Source organism: Theropithecus gelada, chromosome 4 (assembly GCF_003255815.1).
Source record: "Theropithecus gelada isolate Dixy chromosome 4, Tgel_1.0, whole genome shotgun sequence".
NCBI lineage: Eukaryota > Metazoa > Chordata > Mammalia > Primates > Cercopithecidae > Theropithecus > Theropithecus gelada.
Window position 1 is genome coordinate 21,228,368 of NC_037671.1, and position 20,983 is coordinate 21,249,350.

Genomic DNA, 20,983 nt, shown 5'->3' on the forward strand with positions numbered 1-20,983 from the left:
TTTTTTTTTTTTTTTTTTTTTTTTTTTTTGAGACGGAGTCTGGCTCTGTCGCCCAGGCTGGAGTGCAGTGGCCGGATCTCAGCTCACTGCAAGCTCCGCCCCCCGGGTTTACGCCATTCTCCTGCCTCAGCCTCCCGAGTAGCTGGGACTACAGGCGCCCGCCGCCTCGCCCGGCTAGTTTTTTTGTATTTTTTAGTAGAGACGGGGTTTCACCGTGTTAGCCAGGATGGTCTCGATCTCCTGACCTCGTGATCCGCCCGTCTCGGCCTCCCAAAGTGCTGGGATTACAGGCTTGAGCCACCGCGCCCGGCCGATTTTTTCTTATTTAGTTTCGTAAGCTAGTAGCTGAAATTATTTATTTTTAGATCTTTCTTCTTTTCCAATAAATACATTTTTTAAATGCTATGAATTCCCCTGCAAGTAGGTTGTGATATTTCACAACTTTTGACAACTTTTATTTTCATTTAGTTCAAAATCTTTTTTAATTTCTCTTGAGTTTTCCTTTTTGATCCATAGGTTATTTAGAAGTAAATTGTTTAATTTCCAAATATTTGGGACACTTGCAGCAGTTTTCTGTTACTGCTTTCTAGTTTAGTTCAGTAATGGTCTGAGAATATACTTTGTATGATTTCTGCATTTTAAATTTGTCAAAGTTTGCCTTATGGCCCATAACGCAGTGTATCTTGGTAAATGTCCCACGTGCCGTGGAGAAAAGTGTGTATTTTACCATTGTCAGGTGGGTCTATCAGTGTCAGCTAGACCAAGTTGGTAGTGCAGTTCAGGTCATATATATATATATACACACACACACACATATCTTTCTGATTTACTCCTACCTGATCTTTCAGTTACTAAGAAAAGTGTCTTAAAGTCTGCAATTATAATTGTCTGTTAACATTTCCAACTATAATGCAGATATGTCTATTTTTCCTTTCAGTTCTATACATTTTTACCTCATGTATTTTTTTCTTGAGATGGAGTCTCGCTCTGTTGCCCAGGCTGGAGTGCAGTGGTGCGATCTTGACTCACCATAACTTCTACCTCCTGAGTTCAAGCCATTCTTCTGCCTCAGCCTCTCAAGTAACTGGGATTACAGGCATATGCCGGTGCACCTGGCTAGTTTTCACATTGTTAGTAGGCACGGGATTTCATCATGTTGACATAGCTGGTCTCGAATTCCTGACCTTGGGTGATCTGCCTGCCTCAGCCTCCCAAAGTGCTGGGATTATAGGCTGGAGCCACCATGCCCGGCCGTCATGTATTTTTAAACTCTGTTGTTGACATTGTACTTCTAACGTTGTGGATTCTCTCAAAATTAACCCCTTTATGTAATATCCCTTGTCTTCTTATCCCTGATAATATTCATTATTCACATTAATGTGGCTGCCTCAGCCTTTTAAATGTTAGCATGATACACCTTTCTTTGTTTCTTTACTTTTTACCTTTCTGAGTCTTTGTATTTCAAGTAGATTTCTTTTCTTTTCTTTTGAGACAGGGTCTTGCTCTGTTGCCCAGGCTGGAGTGCAGTGGCGTGATCTTGGCTCACTGCAACCTATGCCTCCTGGGTTCAAGTGATTCTCGTGCCTCAGCCTCCCGAGTAGCTGGGATTACAGGTGTGCGCCACCATGCCCAGCTAATTTTTGTATTTTTAGTAGAGACTGGATTTCCCCATGTTGGCCAGGCTGGTCTCAAACTCCTGGCCTCATGTTATCCTCCTACCTTGTCCTCCCAAAGTGCTGGGATTACAGGTCTGAGTCGCCATGCCCAGCCTAGAGATTTCTCGTTTACACATATAGTTTTTTTGTAATCCCACTGACAATCTGTCTTTTAATCTGTGTGTTTATGCTATTCATGTTTTAAGTGATTGTTGATATAACTGGATTAAAATATCTTGCTAGCTGTTTTCCATATGGTGCATTTTATTCTTTTTCCCCTTACTCTGCCTTCTCTGATTTTTTTTTTTTTTTTTTGAGACAGAATCTCGCTCTCTCCCCCAGGCTGGAGTGCAGTGGCGCAGTCTCGACTCACTGCACGCTCTGCCTCCCGAGTTCACGCCATTCTGCCTCAGCCTCCCAAGTAGCTGGGACTACAGGCGCCCACCACACCTGGCTAATTTTTTGTATTTTTAGTAGAGTTGGGGTTTCACCATGTTAGCCAGGATGGTGTCTATCTCCTGGCTTCATGATCCGCCCACCTTGGCCTCCCAAAGTGCTGGGATTACAGGCGTGAGCCACCGCGCCTGGCTGCCTTCTGTGATTTTAATTGAGCATTTTTATGATTGTATTGTATTTCATCTACTGATGTAATTTTTAATGACTGCCCTAGGATTTACTACACACATTAAAAAATATTCTAGGCCAGGCGCAGTTGTTCACACCTATAATCCCAGCACTTTGGAAGGTTGAGGCGGGCAGACAACTTGAGTTTAGGAGTTCGGGGCCAGCCTGGCCAACATGACAAAACCCCGTCTCTACTAAAAGTACAAGTTAGCCAGGCATGGTGGCGGGCGCCTGTAATCCCAGCTACTTGGGAGGTTGAGGAACAAGAATCCCTTGAACCCAAGAAGTGGAGGTTGCAGTGAGCCAAGATTGTGCCATTGCACTGCAGCCTGGGTGACAGAGCAAGACTCCATCTCAAAAAATAAAATAAAATAAAATAAAAATATAAAAGTATTCTGAGCCAGTTCCAGCTGCTTGGGAGCCTGAGGCAGAAGGATCGCTTGAGCTTAGGAGTTCGAGGTTGCAGTGCACCGTGATTCATGATTGCATCTGTGAACAGTCACTGTACTCCAGCCTGAGCAACATAGCAACACCGTGTATCAAGGGGAAAAAAAATTAAAAAATTTAATTTCCCTTTCAAATAATATGCCTTTCTTAGTTTTAGATACTAAAACTGACAAGAATATACCCCTTCTGACAGCCTGTTTTATAGGTGCCATAATAACTTCTTCTATTTTTATAACAAGGCTAGTTAAGTTTGTTACGTAAGATTTACTAACCTGCTTCTTGTTTTGAAAAACCTGATTGCTTGTAGCTCGATATATTAATTTTTCTTGTTTTCCAGCCACAAGGATGGATATGACAAATATACTACATGGAAAAAAATATGGACTAGCAATGGCAAAACTGAACCTAGTCCCAAAGCTTTCATGGCAGACCAGCAACTCCCCTACTGGGTAAGGAGAATGGTGCTCTCCATCTGTGAAGTATTTGTGGAGCCAAATGCAAGAGGAATGGATGAAAATGCTATGTTTAGGAAATCTCTTGTTACAGTTGTTGTTCTTTCTATGACTATTAAAGCAAATATTTTTTATTTTTATAGAAAGCTCAGATATTTCAACATAGTATGAAAGAGGAAACTAGGCTGGGTGTGGAGGCTCATACTTGTAATCCTAGCCCTTTGGTAGGCTGAGGTGGGAAGGTTGCTTTGTGCCCAGCCTGGGCAAAGTGAGACCCTATCTTTACAAAAAAAATTTTTTTTCAAGTCGCCAGGAGTGGTGGCAGGTGTCTGTAGTCCTATCTATTCAGCAGGTCGAGGTGGGGTAATTGCTTGAGCTCAGGAGTTCAAGGCTGTGGTGAGCTGTGATTACACCACTACACTCCAGCCTGGGTGACAGAGTGAGAGGCTGTCTCAAAAAAAAAAAAAGGAAAAAAAATTGTTTTAAAAAAGAAAAAACTAAAGGCTCACCACCAGCTGGCTGAGCTTGGTACATAGCTTTTTAATCCTTTTTTTTTCTTTTCATATTTTTGTCTGTTTAAACACAATTTCATGCTTTATATACATGTATTGATTAGGTTTAAAATCAGGCTTCAGATACTATTTTTGTAACATTTAGCTTTTTAAAAATTAATTTGGGCCAGGGCTGTGGCTCACACCTGTAATCCCAGCACTTTGGGAGGCTGAAGTGAGCAGATCACAAGGTTAAGAGAGCAAGACCATCCTGGCCAACATGGGGAAATCCTGTCTCTACTAAAAATATCCAAAAATTAGCCAGGCGTGGTGGCATGCGCCTGTAATCCCAGGTACTCGGGAGGCTGAGGCAGGCGAATTGCTTGAACCTGGGAGGCGGAGATTGCAGTGAGCCGAGATCGTGCCATTGCACTCCAGCCTGGTGACAGAGTGAGACTCTGTCTCAAAAAAAGAAGAAAATTAATTTGACTTCATATTCTTTTTTCATTTAGTCATTCTTTGAAAATATATTTTCATTATTACATAATATTGTTGAAATATACCACCATTTAATAAATGATTCGCTATTTTTTTTTTTTCTGAGACAGGGTCTCACTCTGTTGCGCAGGCTGGAGTGCGGTAGCACAGTCTTAGCTCACTACAACCTCCACCTCCCGGGCTCAAGAGATCCTCCCACCTCAGCCTCCCTAGTAGCTGGGACTCTCTGCACACACTACCACGCCTAGCTGACTTTTGTATGTTTTGTAGAGATAGCATTTCACCATGTTGCCCAGGCTGGTCTTGAATTCCTAGACTTAAGTGATCCACCTGCCTCAGCCTCCCACAGTGCTGGGATTACAGGCATGAGCCACCACTCCCAGTTTTTTTTTTTAAAGATGGGGTCTTGCTCTGTCACTCAGGCTAGAGTGCAGTTGTGGGATTATGACTCATTGCAGCCTCAGTCTCCCAGGCTCCAGTGATCCTCCCACCTCAGCCTCCAGGGCAGCTGGGACTACAGAGTGCACCACCATGCCCAGCTAATTTTTTAACTCTTTATAGAGACAGGGCTCGATATCTTGCCCAGGCTGGTCTCAAATTACTGGACTCAAGCAATCCTCCCACTTCAGCCTCTCAAAGTGTTAGGATTACAGGCATGAGCCCCTCTACCCGGCCAGTTTGCTAATTAAAAAAATATTATTAGTAATACTGAGCTTTGTGCATGTTTAAAGATTTTTTTCATTGAAGTAAAATTTGTATAACATAAAATTAACCATTTTAAAGTGTGCAGTTCAGTGGCACTTAGTATATTCAAAATGTTATGCAATTACCACCCCTATCTAATTCCAAAGTATTTTCATCACCCACAAGGGAAGCCCTAATTCTTGCTACCCCCAGTTCCTGGTAACCACTAATTTGCTTTCTGTGTTTATGGATTTATCTATTTTGGATGTTTCATATGAATGGGATCGTGCAACATGTGACTTTTTGTATCTGAACTTTTTCATCTAACGTAATGTTTTTGAGGTTCATATCCACTGTAGGATGTGTCAGTACTTCGTTCTTTTTTATGGGTGAATAATATTCCATCGAATGGATATGCCACAGTTTTTTTAAGCATTCATCTATTGATGGACATCTAGATCATTTCAAGCATTTAGCAATTGTGAATAGTGCTGCAGTGAACATTCTTTTACAAGTATTTGTTTGAATACCTGCTTGCAATTCTTGGGTATGTACCTAGAAATATAATTGCTAAATCATATTTGTTAATTATATGTTTAACTTCTTGAGGGACCTCAAACTCTTTTCCACAGTTGTTCTACTGTTTTTCATTCCTGTCTGTAGTGTATGAGGGTTCTGATTTCTCCACGGGTTTGAAGTGGTATCTCATAGTGGTTTTAATTTGTGTTTCCCTAATGACTAATGCAACCTTTCATGTGCTTGTTGTCCATTTGTATATCTTTGGAGAAATATGTTATCCTTTGCCCATTTTTGTTTTGTTGTCTTTGAGATGGAGTCTCGCTCTGTCGCCCAGACTGGAGTGCAGTGGTGTGATCTTGGCTCACTGCAACCTCTGCCTTCTGGGTTCAAGCCATTCTCCTGCCTCTGCCACCTGAGTAGCTGGGATTATAGGTGCGCGCCACCACCGTGGGCTAATTTTTGTATTTTTAGTAGAGACGGAGTTTCACCATGTTGGCCAGGCTGGTCTTGAACTCCTGACATCAGGTGATCTGCCCGCCTCGGCCTCCCAAAGTGCTGGGATTACAGATGTGAGCCACCTTGCCCGGTCTTCCTTTGCCCTTTTTAAGTTGTTTGTCTTTTTGTAGTTGAGTTGTAAGACTTATATATAATTTTATTTATTTTTTTTTGAGACAGTTTTGCTCTTGTCACCCAGGCTGCAGTGCAGTGGTGCCATCTTCAGCACACTGCAGCCTTCGCCTTCCGGGTTCAGGCGATTCTTCTGCCTCAGCCTCCCGAGTAGCAGGGATTACAGGCACCCACCACCACGCCCGTCTAATTTTAGTAGAGATGGGGTTTTCACCATGTTGGCCAGGCAGGTCTCAAACTCCTGACCTCAGGTGATCTGCCTGCCTCAGCTTCCCAAATTTCTGGGATTACAGGCGTGAGCCCCGTGCCTGGCCTTTTTGTGTATTTTGGATACTAAACCCTTATTAGAGCTATGATTTGCAAGTATTTTTTCCTATAGGTTGTTGTCTTCTTTGGTAGAGCCCATTGGTGCCCAAAGGTTTTTAATTTTAAGGAAGTTCAATTTATCTGTGTTTTTGTTTTGTTGCTTTTGGTGTTATCACTTAGAATTCATTGCCAAATTCGAGGTCATAAAGGTTGACTTTGTTTTCTAAGAGTTCTGTTGTTTGAGTGCTTATGTTTAGGTATTATTTTATCAATTTCAAATTAATATTTGTGTGTGTGTAAAGTAGGGTGTCTAACGTCGTTCTTTGGCATATGGATATCTGCCCACTTTTTAAAAATAAACTTTATTTTGGAATCATCTTTTTAAAATTACTTATTTATTTATTTTGCAATGGAGTCTTGCTCTGTTGCCCAGGCTGGGGCGCAGTGGTACAATCTCAGCTTACTGCAACCTCCACCGCCCAGGTTCAAGCGATTCTCCTGCCTCAGCCTCCCGAGTAGCTGGGATTATAGGCATGCACCCCCATGCCCAGCTAATTTTTGTTATATTTTTAGTAGAGATGGGGTTTCACCATGTTGGCCGGGCTGGTCTTGAACTCCTGACCTCAGGTGATCCACCTGCCTTGGCCTCCCAAAGTACAGGCGTGAGACACTGCACCAAGCCTGGTATCATTTTAAATTTGCGGAGTTGCTAAGATAGTACAGAGAGTTTCCATATATCCTTAATACAGCTTCCCTTAACGTTGTTGTCTTACATACCATGATTATTTGTCAAAGTAAGAAATTAACTTTGGCATAGTACTAATAACTGTAGATTGTATTTGGATTTCATCAGTTTCTTCACTAATGTTATAGGATCCAACACGGCATACCACATTGCATTTAGTGTGCATACTTGTTGACTAATTGAAAGTAAATTTCAGTTTATTTTATGCTTTTTTTTTTTTTTTTTTTTTTTTTTTGAGACAGAATCTCAGTCTGTTGCCCAGGCTGGAGCACAGTGGTGTAATCTCAGCTCACTGCAGCCTTGACCTCCCCAGGCTCAAGCCATCCTCTTACCTCAGTCTCCTGAGTAGCTGGGACTACAGGCATGAACCACCACACCCATCTACTTTTGTGTTTTTTGTAGAGACGGGGTGTCACTATGTTGCCCAGGCTAGTCTGGAACTTCTGGGCTTAAGCAGTCTGCCCGCCTCAGCCTTCTAAAGTGCTGAGATTACAGGTGTGAGCCACCATGCCTGGCCCTGATTGTTTCTTTAGGTTAGAGCTGGAAAACCTTTTTTTTTTTTTTGAGATGAGTCTCACTCTGTCGCCCAGGCTGGAGTGTAATAGTGCGATTTTGGCTTATTGCAGGCTCCGCCTCCTGGGTTCACGCCATTCTCCTGTCTCAGCCTCCTGAGTAGCTGGGACTACAGGCGCTCGCCACCACGCCCAGCTAACTTTTTGTATTTTTAGTAGAGACAGGGTTTCACCGTGTTAGCCAGGATGGTCTGGATCTCCTGACTTTGTGATCTGCCCGCCTTGGCCTCCCAAAGTGCTGAGATTACAGGCATGAGCCACTGCGCCCGGCCTAGAAAACCTTTCTGACAAGACTCAGATCCCCTTGGCACTTTCCTCACCCTGAGAAAGTGTTAAAGCAGAAATTATCCTAATGAGGTGAAAGTGGATTATATGGATGGTGGTGATGCAAGGAGGAGAAAAAATACTTAAGATTGCTAACAGGTTGGAGAAGATGGCCAGGTGGTGGAGAATAGAAATGGTAACTGAAGATTAGCTCACTTGTTCATCTTGACTTGATACTTCCCATCTAGGTTCAGTGTACAAAACCTGAGTGTAGAAAATGGAGGCAGCTTACCAAGGAAATCCAGCTTACTCCACAGATAGCCAAGACTTATCGATGTGGTATGAAACCAAATACTGCTATTAAGGTATGTTCTCTATCTTTTTGCTTTTGAATTAATTGATACATTAATGTAGTCAGCAAATAGTAATGGTGTATGTTTTTCATGTATTGTGTTGATCATTCTAAGGTTGTATTTGCATGCATGTAATAGAATCCTAAGTATAATGGCTTAACCAATTAAGTATTTTACTTTTCCGTCATTATAAGCAGTTAAGACAGGCTGTCCAGGGTTGGTTTTGTTGCCCAAGGAAATCTCTTTGTAGTTTCCACTCCAGGCACCTGTAGTCTAACTTCCATCCTCAAGGCCACAAGGTAGTTGCTACACCACCAGTCATGTGTCCAAATTCTAAGCAGAAAAGGGTGGAACAGTCAAAGGGTAAGAGGGTTGTATCAGCTGAGCCTGTCCCTCTTTTATTGGGGGAAACAGGAACTTTCCTGAAAGTTCCATCAGTAGATTTCTATTTATATCTCATTGGCCAGAACAGGATCATGCAGGTACTCTAGTTTTAATTTTTTTGTTAGGTTTGTTTTGTTTTGTTTTTATATAATGATGTTGATACCATAAATGCAGCTTCCCTAACTACAGTGAGGACAGAGGAAGAAAATATTTTACAACTGAGCATGTTGCAACAGTAAACAAAACCGGATCCTATTAGTTAGGAAGAAAAGATTAACTGATATGCTTGGCAGTTAGGAATCGGCCATCGTTGTTATAATTTGCCTTTTTTGAAATTTCACAATTACTTACTGTTTAAAAACTTAGTGCCTAGTGCGTTAAAGGTGTTAATCTACATAAATGCCACTGGTACCTGCAGTACGTTAAAGAATATTAGGAATCTAGAGACTTAAATGTTAGACCTAATACCATAAAAACCCTAGAGGAAAACCTAGGTAGTACCATTCAGGACATAGGCATGGGCAAAGACTTCATGTCTAAAACACCAAAAGCAACGGCAGCAAAAGCCAAAATTGACAAATGGGATCTCATTAAACTAAAGAGCTTCTGCACAGCAAAAGAAACTACCATCAGAGTGAACAGGCAACCTACAGAATGGGAGAAAATTTTTGCAATCTACTCATCTGACAAAGGGCTAATATCCAGAACCTACAAAGAACTCAAACAAATTTACAAGAAAAAAACAAACAACCCCATCAAAAAGTGGGCAAAGGATATGAACAGACATTTCTCAAAAGAAGACATTCATACAGCCAACAGACACATGAAAAAATGCTCATCATCACTGGCCATCAGAGAAATGCAAATCAAAACCACAATGAGATACCATCTCACACCAGTTAGAATGGCGATCATTAAAAAGTCAGGAAACAACAGGTGCTGGAGAGGATGTGGAGAAATAGGAACACTTTTACACTGTTGGTGGGACTGTAAACTAGTTCAACCATTATGGAAAACAGTATGGCGATTCCTCAAGGATCTAGAACTAGAAGTACCATATGACCCAGCCATCCCATTACTGGGTATATACCCAAAGGATTATAAATCATGCTGCTATAAAGACACATGCACACGTATGTTTATTGCAGCACTATTCACAATAGCAAAGACTTGGAATCAACCCAAATGTCCATCAGTGACAGATTGGATTAAGAAAATGTGGCACATATACACCATGGAATACTATGCAGCCATAAAAAAGGATGAGTTTGTGTCCTTTGTAGGTACATGGATGCAGCTGGAAACCATCATTCTTAGCAAACTATCACAAGAACAGAAAACCAAACACCGCATGTTCTCACTCATAGGTGGGAACTGAACAATGAGATCACTTGGACTCAGGAAGGGGAACATCACACACCGGGGCCTATCATGGGGAGGGGGGAGGGGGGAGGGATTGCATTGGGAGTTATACCTGATGTAAATGACGAGTTGATGGGTGCAGCACACCAACATGGCACAAGTATACATATGTAACAAACCTGCACGTTATGCACATGTACCCTACAACTTAAAGTATAATAATAAAAAAAAATAAATAAAAAAAAAATTAGGAATTGTTGTAATCTCGGAAGTAAAATACTTTGTTTCTAGAAATTGAGATAAAATTAACATATTATAAAATTCACCCTTTTAAAGCATACAATTGAGTGGTTTGTGGTGCAGGTTGAGCACCCTAGTCTGAAAATCTGAAATGCTCCAAAATCTGAAACTTTTTGACCACTGAGATGATGCTCAGAGGTTCTGCTCAAAGGAAATGTTCATTGGAGCATTTCAGATTTTCAGATTAGGGATGTCCAACTGGTAAGTATGTTGCAAACATTCCAAAATCCAAAATCCAAAACGCTTCTGGTCCCAAGCATTTCAAATAAGAGAAATTCAACCTGGGATTCAAAATATAAACATCATATTTTTATAATGCCTGGGATTCAGTAAAAGCCTGGGATTCAAAATGTAAACATATTATATTTTATTATATTTAATAATAAACTATACAGTTTATTTTCTGTGCCTGGCGTATTTGTTTCTTATTAATAAAAATATATTAGGAGTGGCTGGGTGTGGTGGCTCATGCCTGAAATCCCAGCACTGTGGTAGTCCGAGGCAGGCGGATCACCTGAGGTCAGGAGTTCGAGACCAGCCTGGCCAACATGTTGAAACCCTATCTCTAGTAAAAATACAAAACTTAGCTGTGTGTGGTGGCATGTGCCTGTAATCTCAGCTACTCGGGAGGCTAAGGTAGGAGAATCACTTGAACCCTGGAGGCAGAGGTTGCAGTGAGCTGAGATCATGCCATTGCACTCTAGCTTTGGCCACAAGAGTGAAACTCCATTAAAAAAAAAAAAAAGAAAAAAAGGAGGGTAATTAGTGAATTATATCATAAATTTATGTTTACTGTTTGCAAAACTACCAAATGTCTTTCATGGTTGTACCATACTACAACATTTTGTAGTGTTACATGTATATACACATACATACACACACCCCACAGTTTCTTCATCCACTCGTTGATTGATGGGCATTTGGGTGGGTTCCACAATTTTGCAATTGTGAACTGTGCTACTATAAACATGCGTGTGGAAGTATGTTTTTTGTATAATGACTTCTTTTCCTCTGGATAGATATCCAGTAGTGAGATTGCTGGATCAAATGGTAGTTCTACATTTAGTTCTTTAAGGAATCTCCACACTGTTTTCCATAGTGGCTATACTAGTTTACATTCCCACGAGCAGTATAGAAGTGTTCCCTGATCACTGCATCCATGCCAACATCTACTGTGTTTTGATTTTTTGATTATGGCCATTCTTCCGGGAGTAAGGGGCTATCACATTGTGTTTTGATTTGCATTTCCCCAATCATTAGTGATGTTGAGAATTTTTTCATATGTTTGTTGGCCATTTGTATCTCTTCTTTGAGAATTGTCTATTCATGTCCTTAGCCCACTTTTGATGGGACTGTTTGTTTGTTTCTTAATGATTTGTTTGAGTTCATTGTAGATTCTGGGTATTAGTCCATTGTCAGATGTATAGGTTATGAAGATTTTCTCCCACTCTCTGGGTTGTCTGTTTACTCTGCTGACTGCTCCTTTTGCCTTGCAAAAGCTCTTTAAAGTCCCAGTTATTTATCTTTGTTTTTGTTGTATTTGCATTTGGGTTCTTGGTCATGAAATCCTTGCCTAAGCCAGTGTCTAGAAAGGTTTTTCCAGTATTGTCTTCTAGAATTTTTGTAGTTTCAGGTTCTAGATTTAAGTCCTTAATCCATCTTGAGTTGATTTTTGCATAAGGTGAGATATGAGGATCCAGTTTCATTCTCCTAAATGTGGCTAGCCAATTATCCCAGCACCATTTGTTGAAAAGAGTGTCTTTTCCCCCACTTTGTTTTTGTTTGCTTTGTTGAAGATCAGTTGCCTCTAAGTATTTGGGTTTATTTCTGGGTTCTCTGTCTTGTTTAACTGGTCTGTGTGCCTATTTTTATACCAGTACCATGCTGTTTTGGTGACTATGGCCTTATAGTATAGTTTGAAATCAGGTAGTGCAATGCCTCTGAATTTGTTCTTTTGCTTTGTCTTGCTTTGGCTATGCGTGCTCTTTTTTGGTTCCATATGAGTTTTAGAATTTTTTCTAATTCTGTGATGAATGATAGTAGTATTTTGATGGGGATCACTTTTAATTTTTAGATTGCTTTTGGCAATATGGTCATTTTTACAACATTGATTCTACCCATTCATGAGCATGGGATGTATTTCCATTTGTTTGTGTCATCTGTGATTTCTTCTAGCAGTGTTTTGTAGTTTTCTTTGTAGAGGTCTTTCGACTCCTTGGTTAGGTTTATTCCTAAGTATTTTATTTTATTTTGCAGCTATTGGTAAAGGGGTTGAGTTCTTGATTTGACTCTCTGCTTGGTTGCTATTGGTGTATAGAAGAGCTACTGATTTGTGTACATTAATCTTGTATCTGGAAACGTTGCTGACTTCTTTTATCAGTTCTAGGAGCCTTCTGAAAGAGTCCTTAGGGTTTTCGGGGTAAACGATCATATTGTCAGCAAACAGTGACAGTTTGACTTCCTCTTTATCGATTTGGATGCCCTTTATCTCTTTCTCTTGTCCGATTGCTCTGGCCAGGACTTCCAGTACTATGTTGAAGAGGAGTGGTGGGAGTGGGCATTCTTGTTTTGTTCCAGTTCTCAGAGGAAGTGCTTTCAACTCTTCCCCATTCAGTATTATGTTGGCTGTGGGTTTGTCATAGATGGCTTTTATTACATTGAGATATGTCCCTTGTGTGCCGATTTTGCTGAGAGTTTTAGTCATAAAAGGATGCTGGATTTTGTCCAGTGCTTTTTCTGCATCTATTGAGATGATCATGTGATTTTTGTTTTTAATTATGTGGTATATCACATTTATTGACTTGCATATGTTAAACCATCCCTGCATCTCTGGTATGAAACCCACTTGATCATGGTGGATTATCTTTTTGATATGTTGTTGGATCCGGTTAGCTAGTATGTTATTAAGCGTCTACGTTAGCTAATATTTTGTTAGTGTCTGTGTTCATCAGGAATATTGGTCTGTAGTTTTCGTTTTTGGTTATGTCCTTTCCTGGTTTTGGTATTAGGGTGATGCTGGCTTCATAAAATGAATTAGGGAGGGTTCCTTCTTTCTCTATCTTGTGGAATAGTGTCAAAAGGATTGGTACCAATTCTTCTTCGAATGTCTGGTAGAATTCTGCTGTGAATCCATCTGGTCCTGGACTTTTTTTTGCTGGTAATCTTTTAATTACCATTTCAGTCTCGCTGCTTGTTGTAGGTCTGTTCAGGGTATCTAATTCCTCCTGATTTAAGCTAGGAGGGTTGTATTTTTTCCAGGAATTTGTCCATGTCTTCTAGGTTTTCTAGATTACGTGCGTAAAGGTGTTCATAGTCGCCTTGAATGATCTTTTGTATTTCAGTGGTGTCAATTGTAATATCTTTTTTTTTTCGTAATGAAGTTATTTGGATTTTCTCTCTTCTTTTCTTGGTTAATCTTGCTAATTGTCTATCAACTTTATTTATCTTTTCAAAGAACCAGCTTTTTGTTTCATTTACCTTTTGTATATTTTTATTGTTTCAATTTCATTTAGTTCTGCTTTGATCTTGGTTATTTCCTTTCTTCTGCTGGGCTTGGGTTTGGTTTATTTTATTTTTAATTTTTAAAATTTTCTGTAGTGTCAGGGTCTTGCTGTATTGCCCAGGCTGGTCTTGAACTTTTGGCCTCAAGTGATCCTCCCTTCCCAGCCTCCCAAAGTGCTGGGATTACAGGCGTGAGCCACTGCACCTGGCACCACACCTGTTTTGTAAATACAGTTTTAATTGGGACATAGCCATGCTCATTCCTGCTCCTGGCACCATACCTGTTTTGTAAATAAAGTTTTAATTGGGACATAGCCATGCTCATTGTTATGTATTGGCTGCTTTCATGCTACAATGACAGTATTTGCGACAGAGCCCAGAATATTTATTATCTGGTCCTTTACAGAAAATGTTTCCTGATCCCCTTTTCTGACCCATGGGCATGGTATTTGTCTCCATCTTTTAAAGGTTAATGTCTTCCAACAGTGTTTTCTCATATTCACTGAGGATATCTTTTATGCCTTTGTTCAGTTTATTTCTAGACACTTATTTTTTTTTTCCCGTAGTTGTAGATAAAATTGATTGATTTTTTTGTTTTGGACGGAGTCTCACTCTGTTGTCCAGGCTGAAGTGCAGTGGCACCGTATTGGCTCACTGCAACCACTGTCTCCTGGGTTCAAGCAATTCTTCTGCCTCAGCCTCCCGAGTAGCTGGGATTACAAGCACCCACCACCATGCCCAGCTAATTTTTTTATATTTTTAGTAGAGACGGGGTTTCACTGTGTTGGCCAGGCTGGTCTCGAACTCCTGACCTCAGGTGATCTGCCTGCCTTGGTCTTCCAAAGTGCTGGGATTACAGGCATGAGCCACTGCGCCTGGCCTATTTTTTATTATTTATTTATTTTTTGAAACGGAGTCTTGCTTTGTCGCCAGGCTGGAGTGCAATGGCACGATCTTGGCTCACTGCAACCTCCGCCTCCCAGGTTCAAGTAATTCTCCTGCCTCAGCCTCCTGAGTAGCAGGGACTACAGGCACGCACCACCACACCTGGCTAATTTTTTGTATTTTAGTAGAGATGGCTTCCCTGTGTTGGCCAGGCTGGCCTTGAACTCCTGACCTCGTGATCTACCTGCCTTGGCCTCCCAAAGTGCTGGGATTATAGGCGTGAGCCAGTGTACCTGACTGATAAAATTTGTTTTTAACTCCATTTTCAAGTTGTACACTGTTGCGACTATATAGAAATACAATCGACTTTTGTGTATTGGCCTCGTACCCACAGACTTTGTTAACTTCACTTAGCAAGTTTCATAGATCTTTTTGTAGATTCCTTTGGGTTGTCTGCAAATCAGTCATACAAACAATCATGATTGTCTACAAACCTCTTCTCAGTCTTTTTTCCCTTTTTCTTGCCTTACTACATTGGTCAGGACCGCCAGTGATAGTGTTCTATAGAGGTGATGAGAGCAGACCACCTTGCTTTGTTCCTGACTTCAGGAGGAACGTGTTCAGTATCATATACAGTGTCGGCTATAGCTTTTTGTAGACATTCTTTATGAGATTGAGCAGTCTCCTTTTCTCTTCCTAATTTGCTGATAACTTTTTATGATGAACAGACGTGGGCTAATAGTTTTCCTGCATCTTTTATGATGACCATTGCTTTTTCTTCTTTCGTCAGCAAATGTAATGAATTACACCAATTTGGGAATGTTGAATCAATGTTGCATTCCTGGGGGAAAAAAATCCACTTGTTTTTAATATATTGTTCTTTTTATATATTCCCAGATTTGATTGAATTTTGTTAAAGATGTTTGCATCTGTGTGTTGGATACTTTGTTACTTTCCTTTCTTGTAATAACCTTGTCAGGTTCTGCTTTCAGAGTTATGCTGGCTCTGTGAAACGAGCAGTATATCCTCTTTTCTATTTTGTTTGTCGTATAAGTTTGATATTACTTCTTTTTTTGTGTGTTTGGTAGAATTCACTAATGAAACAATTTGGGCCAGTAGCTTTCTTTGTAAAAAGTTCAGAAATTGCAAATTCAGTTTCTTTAACAGATATATGGCCATTTAGGTGGTTTATGACTTCTTTCCATTTTAGAAGGTTGTGTTTTTCAAGCAGCTTGTCTTTTTCATCTGTGTAGTCACATTTTTAATTTAAAGTTGTTCGTACTGTTTCCTTGTTCTCCTTTTAATGTTGGTGGGCTCTATCTTGGTATCCCTTCTTTTATTCTTGATGTTGGTGATTTGAGACTGAGGGAAGGAAAGCACTGATCTAAGCATGGGATTAGATTCCTGAAATTGGTAAGAGCCTTTCCAAAATCTTTCCATTTAGCACTAGATATTTTTCTTTCTTTTTTTTTTTTTTTTGTAAGGCAGAGTCTCACTCTTGTCTCCCAGGCCAGAGTACAGTGGCGTAATCCTGGTTCACTGCAGCCTTGACTTCCTGGGCTCAGGTGATTCTGCCACCGTAGTCTCCCGAGTAGCTGGGACTACAAGTGTATGCCACCATGCTTCACTAATTTTTGTTTTTGTTTTGTTTTTTTTTTTAAATAGAGACAGGGTTTTGCTGTCTTGCCCAGGGTGAGGCCCTTGATTGATTCTGGAACTCAACTTTGAAAGTGGAAGGCCTCTCTGAGAAGAGGAAGAGAAAAAAAATGGGAGGGAGCTGACATGAGGGCGTGGGCAGTTCATATCCAGGCTGTGTGGCTGCACTGTTGGGAGCTGGGAACTGACCAATGAAAATACCATGAACATGTGAGGCATAGGGGAGCGTGTCCAGCTGGCAGGAACAATGTCTTGGTGGCACTAAACTTAATTAACTACCTGTGTCCCAGATTACTTGACAATGAAAAGTTGACTCAGTGGCATTTCATTATAATATTTAAAGGAGAGTTCAGCCAAGCAACAGTCAAAAAGAGCTATTTTAATAGATTCTATTTTTTTAGCCATTTTCAGTCAGCCTGTGTATGCGATGATTCTAAAAATTGTTTCAGATAATTTTTTAAGATTTTGGGTGATTTGTGTAATATTACATTAGTCAATACTAGCTGTGATTTTGTTGTTGTGGTTTGGTTTTTTTTGAGAAGGAGTCTCGTTCTGTTGCCCAGACTGGAGTACAGTGACACCATCTAGGCTTACTCCAACCTCCGCCTCCCAGGTTCAAGCAATTCTCCCATGTCAGCCTCCTGAGCAGCTGGGTCTGCAGGTGCTCACCACCACGCCCAACCAATTTTTGTATTTTTAGTGGAGACGGAGTTTCACCATGTTGGCCAGGCTGGTCTCAAACTCCTGATCTCAGGTGATCCACCTGCCTTGGCCTCCCAAAGTGCTGGGATTACAGGTGTGAGCCACTGCTCTCAGCTACTCTAGCTGTGACTTTTACATTTTGTTCTCTGCTTTGACTAAACTGTAATTGGAGTGATCCATAATCTGACCTCTCTTTTACTTGCTGACAATTGAATGGACAACTTTGACTTGATCTCTACTAATTCAAACTATGCCTTGCTTTTTGTTTTTTAAATTTTTTCTTGGGTGGTGGTCGTCACTTTCAGTTTCTCTAAGTAGTTTTTGAAAACTCAAAGGTTTTCTGTAGAATAACTTTACTTTTAGACAAATGATACATGTTCATTATTGAAAAATTCCAGCAATGTAGAAAAGAACAAAGATAGAAAAAATGCATGCAGTCATCATTGTGAAATAACCACCATTGAGTGAGATTCATTCAAGAGTATCTATATAGTATACCTCTGTGTATATTCAGGGAGAAGGCTGATTGACAAAGAGCTTCCTGTTAAGGAATAGTACTCTACACACTTTGTTTTCTAAGTTGGTTGTGTTTAATATAACATCAATTTAAAATAAGAAAAGGAAGCCAAAGTGAAATAAGAAATTGTTGAACATAAAATACTTCTTTATCCCAAGAAATAAGTTTCTAAAAACTCTCTAAAAGGTTAAGAAAATATGAAAATAAGAAGTGGGAATCAGCTGGGCACAGTGGCTCATGCCTGTAATCTCAGCCCTTTGGGAGGCTGAGGCAGGAGTTTGACCTGGGCAACACGACGAGACCCTGTCTCTGTGAAGAATACAGAAATTACCTGGGCCTGGTGACGTGCGCCTGTAGCCCCGGCTACTTGGAAGACTGAAGTGGGAAGAACCCTTGAGCCCATGAGGTCAAGGCTGCAGTGAGCCAAGATCGCACCATTGCACTCCAGCCTAGGTGGCACAGTGAGACCCTGTTCCAAGAAGAAAAGTAAAAAAGTTGAAATCACTCTTAACTTGAAAAAAAAAAAAACAACTTCATGTTTCAATTTTAGATGATATTGGTCAATACCCTGTTATGAAATCAGAAAAAATAAATTATATAACACTTTCTTTTCTTCTCTCCCAATTTTTGTTATGGTTTTGTTTTTTGTTTAGTTTTCTTGGCGATTTTCTTATTTTCTATAACTGTATTCCCTCCATTGTTCACTCTCACTTACATGTTTATGTAGATTTACTACTCTCTGTAATTTCTCTTACCGTAGTTCCCTCTATCCCAGGTTCTTTATTTTGATTTGAAACCTGGCTGGCTGTATTACCGTAGTTCCCTCTATCCCAGGTTCTTTATTTTGATTTGAAACCTGGCTGGCTGTATTTTAACATCAAGCATTTTTTTCCAGGAGGGCCTCAGAGGTGTCAGATTCCTTACATTTTTGAAAACTTAATTACTTTTCTTCTCACCTCACCTTAGTAAAAGCCTTTATAGTCTTTTTAAATTCCAACTTTTTTTTTTTTTTTTGAGATGGAGTCTCTCTCTGTCACCCAGGCTGGAGTGCAGTGGCGAGGGGACTACAGGTGCCCGCCACCACACCCAGCTAATTTTTTGTATTTTTAGTAGAGATGCGGTTTCACCGTGTTAGCCAGGATGGTCTCAATCTCCTGACCTCGTGATCGGCCCACCTCGGCCTCCCAAAGTGCTGAGATTACACATGTGAGCCATCACACCCAGCCCTTAAATTCCAACTTCTATGGATAATATCAAATCTTGTCCCCCAACCCAGTCACCCTCCTTTGAGACCCCTTCATCTTACTGTTCCAGTATGAATCGAGTGTTCTCCATAACCTGAACTTTTGAAATACTAATTTAAATGATATTTATTGACCCTGAGTAATTTTGGTTTTCAGTGTGGTGTGCTGTCAAGGAGAAAGTCAGTGAAGGTTTATTTGTAGAATAACATGAAAAAGAACAGTTGACAACTCTGTGCACCGTTTTTGATCTTGCTGTTTCTCATTTAATATGTCTTAAAAGATGTGTTCATATAAGAATATAAAGATCTCTTCCTTCTCTTTATTTTTATTTCATTCTTTTTTAAGTAATGGTGTCTCGCTCTGTCATTCAGGCTGGAGTACAGTGGCATACTCTTAGCCCAGTGCAGCCTCAAACTCCTGAGTTCAAGTGATTCTCACCTGACTCAGCCTCTCGCCATAGGCACACCACCATGCACAGCTAATTTTTTAAAAAATTTTTAATGTTTTTGTAGTGACAGGGTCTTGCTCTGTTTCCCAGGCTGGTCTCAAACTCCTGGCCTCAAGTGATCCTCCCAGCTTGGTCTTCCAAAGTGCTGGAATTACAGGTGTGAGCCACTGTGCTCAGCCCTTCTTTCTCTTCAATGGCTGTCTCATAAGTAGTCCACCGAACAGACGTCCCGTGCTTAATTTAGTGCTGTTGAAGGGCATTTAGGTTACTTTTAAACGTTTACTGTTCCTCACTGTGCTTTAGTGAAAAGCTTTCTATCTGTGCTATTTTTGAGTATATTTGTTTGTAAGATCAGTTCCTACAAATGAAATTTCTGTATCAAAGGGTAGATGCTGTTGTTTTAAGATGAAATACGTTATAGACACAAAGAATTATAATTTGCATGTAAGGAGGAAAGAATAAAAGCAAACACTGGTGTACCTCCCTACTACTCAGTTGAAGAAACAGAGCGCTCCCAGTGGCTTTGTCCCTCCCTCCAGTGTTTGTCCCTCCCTCAGTAGTTATTATTATGCTTCCTGTCTTTCCCTTACAGGAGTAAACAGTGTCCTGAATTTTGTGGGTTTTTTTTTTTTTTGAGACAGTTTCACTCTTGTTACCCAGGCTGGGGTGCAGTGGCACAGTCTCAGCTCGTTGCAACCTCCACCTCCCAGGTTCAAGTGATTCTCCTGCCTCAGCCTCCTGAGCAGCTGGGATTACAGGTGCCCGCCACCACACCCAACTAATTTTTTGTATTTTTAGTAGAGACGGGGTTTCATCATGTTGGCCAGGCTTGTCTCGAACTCCTGACCTCAGGTGATCCATCCACCTCGGCCTCCCAAAATGCAGAGGTTACAGATGTGAGCCACCATGCCTGGCCTTGAATTTTGTGTTTCTTATTCCTTTGCTTTTTGTTATAGAGTTAATACATATTTCTGAAACCCTAAGTAACATAAGTTTTGCCTATTTTTATACTGGTTACAAATTATATCACAATTGTTTATATTCCTCTTTAACTTGCTCTTTTCAGTCAACATTAAGGTTTTGGGGATGCATCCATGTCGATGCCTAAAAATTTGGTGTGTTAATACCAAAGAGTAGTATTACATTATGTGAACCTACCTTGGTGTATCTATTCTTGTGTTCATGAATATAAGGGCTGTTTCTAGTTTTTGGCTGTTAAGTACAAATGCTACTTGTGAGCCTTCTTGCCTGGCACAAGGACAGGAGTGTCTTTGAAATATAGTCCAAGGACTAGAACTGCTGGGCCATATGGTATGACAATCTTGTTTATTTAGGCAACTTTTCTTAGTGAAATAGAACATACAGAAAATGCACAAATCAAAATGCATAGCTCAATGAATTTTCACCAAGTACCCATTTAGCTGGCTCCCAGGAAAGAAACTGAACACACACCAGCCCCTTAGAAGCCCCGTGTCACTGTTAATCACAGTCTGTAACCCTTGCTGCCCTAGAGTAACTGCCTACTTTCCTGACTTACAATCATATTGTTTTGTTTTGTTTTGTTGCTTGCTTTTAAGTTTTACATGAATGGTATCCTACACTGTGATTGTTCTAGCTTCTTTTTTTGTTTTGTTTTTGAGACGGAGTCTTGATCTGTCGCCCAGGCTGGAGTGCAGTGGTGCGATCTTGGCTCACTGCAACCTCCTTCTCCCAGGATCAAGTGATTCTCCTGCCTCAGCCTCCCAAG

The 20,983-nt window shown here is 40.5% G+C and overlaps 1 protein-coding gene across 2 annotated transcripts in view; it reads left to right on the plus strand.

Moving 5' to 3' along the window:
* KDM1B (lysine demethylase 1B) overlaps positions 1-20,983 on the plus strand; it is a 69,557-nt gene that overhangs the window by 8,892 nt on the left and 39,682 nt on the right. For both annotated transcript variants that reach the window (XM_025382445.1, XM_025382446.1), the window contains exons 6-7: positions 3,064-3,175; positions 8,133-8,249. In XM_025382445.1, coding sequence (XP_025238230.1) covers positions 3,064-3,175; positions 8,133-8,249 — 229 coding nt within the window. The remainder of the gene's footprint in view (positions 1-3,063; positions 3,176-8,132; positions 8,250-20,983) is intronic.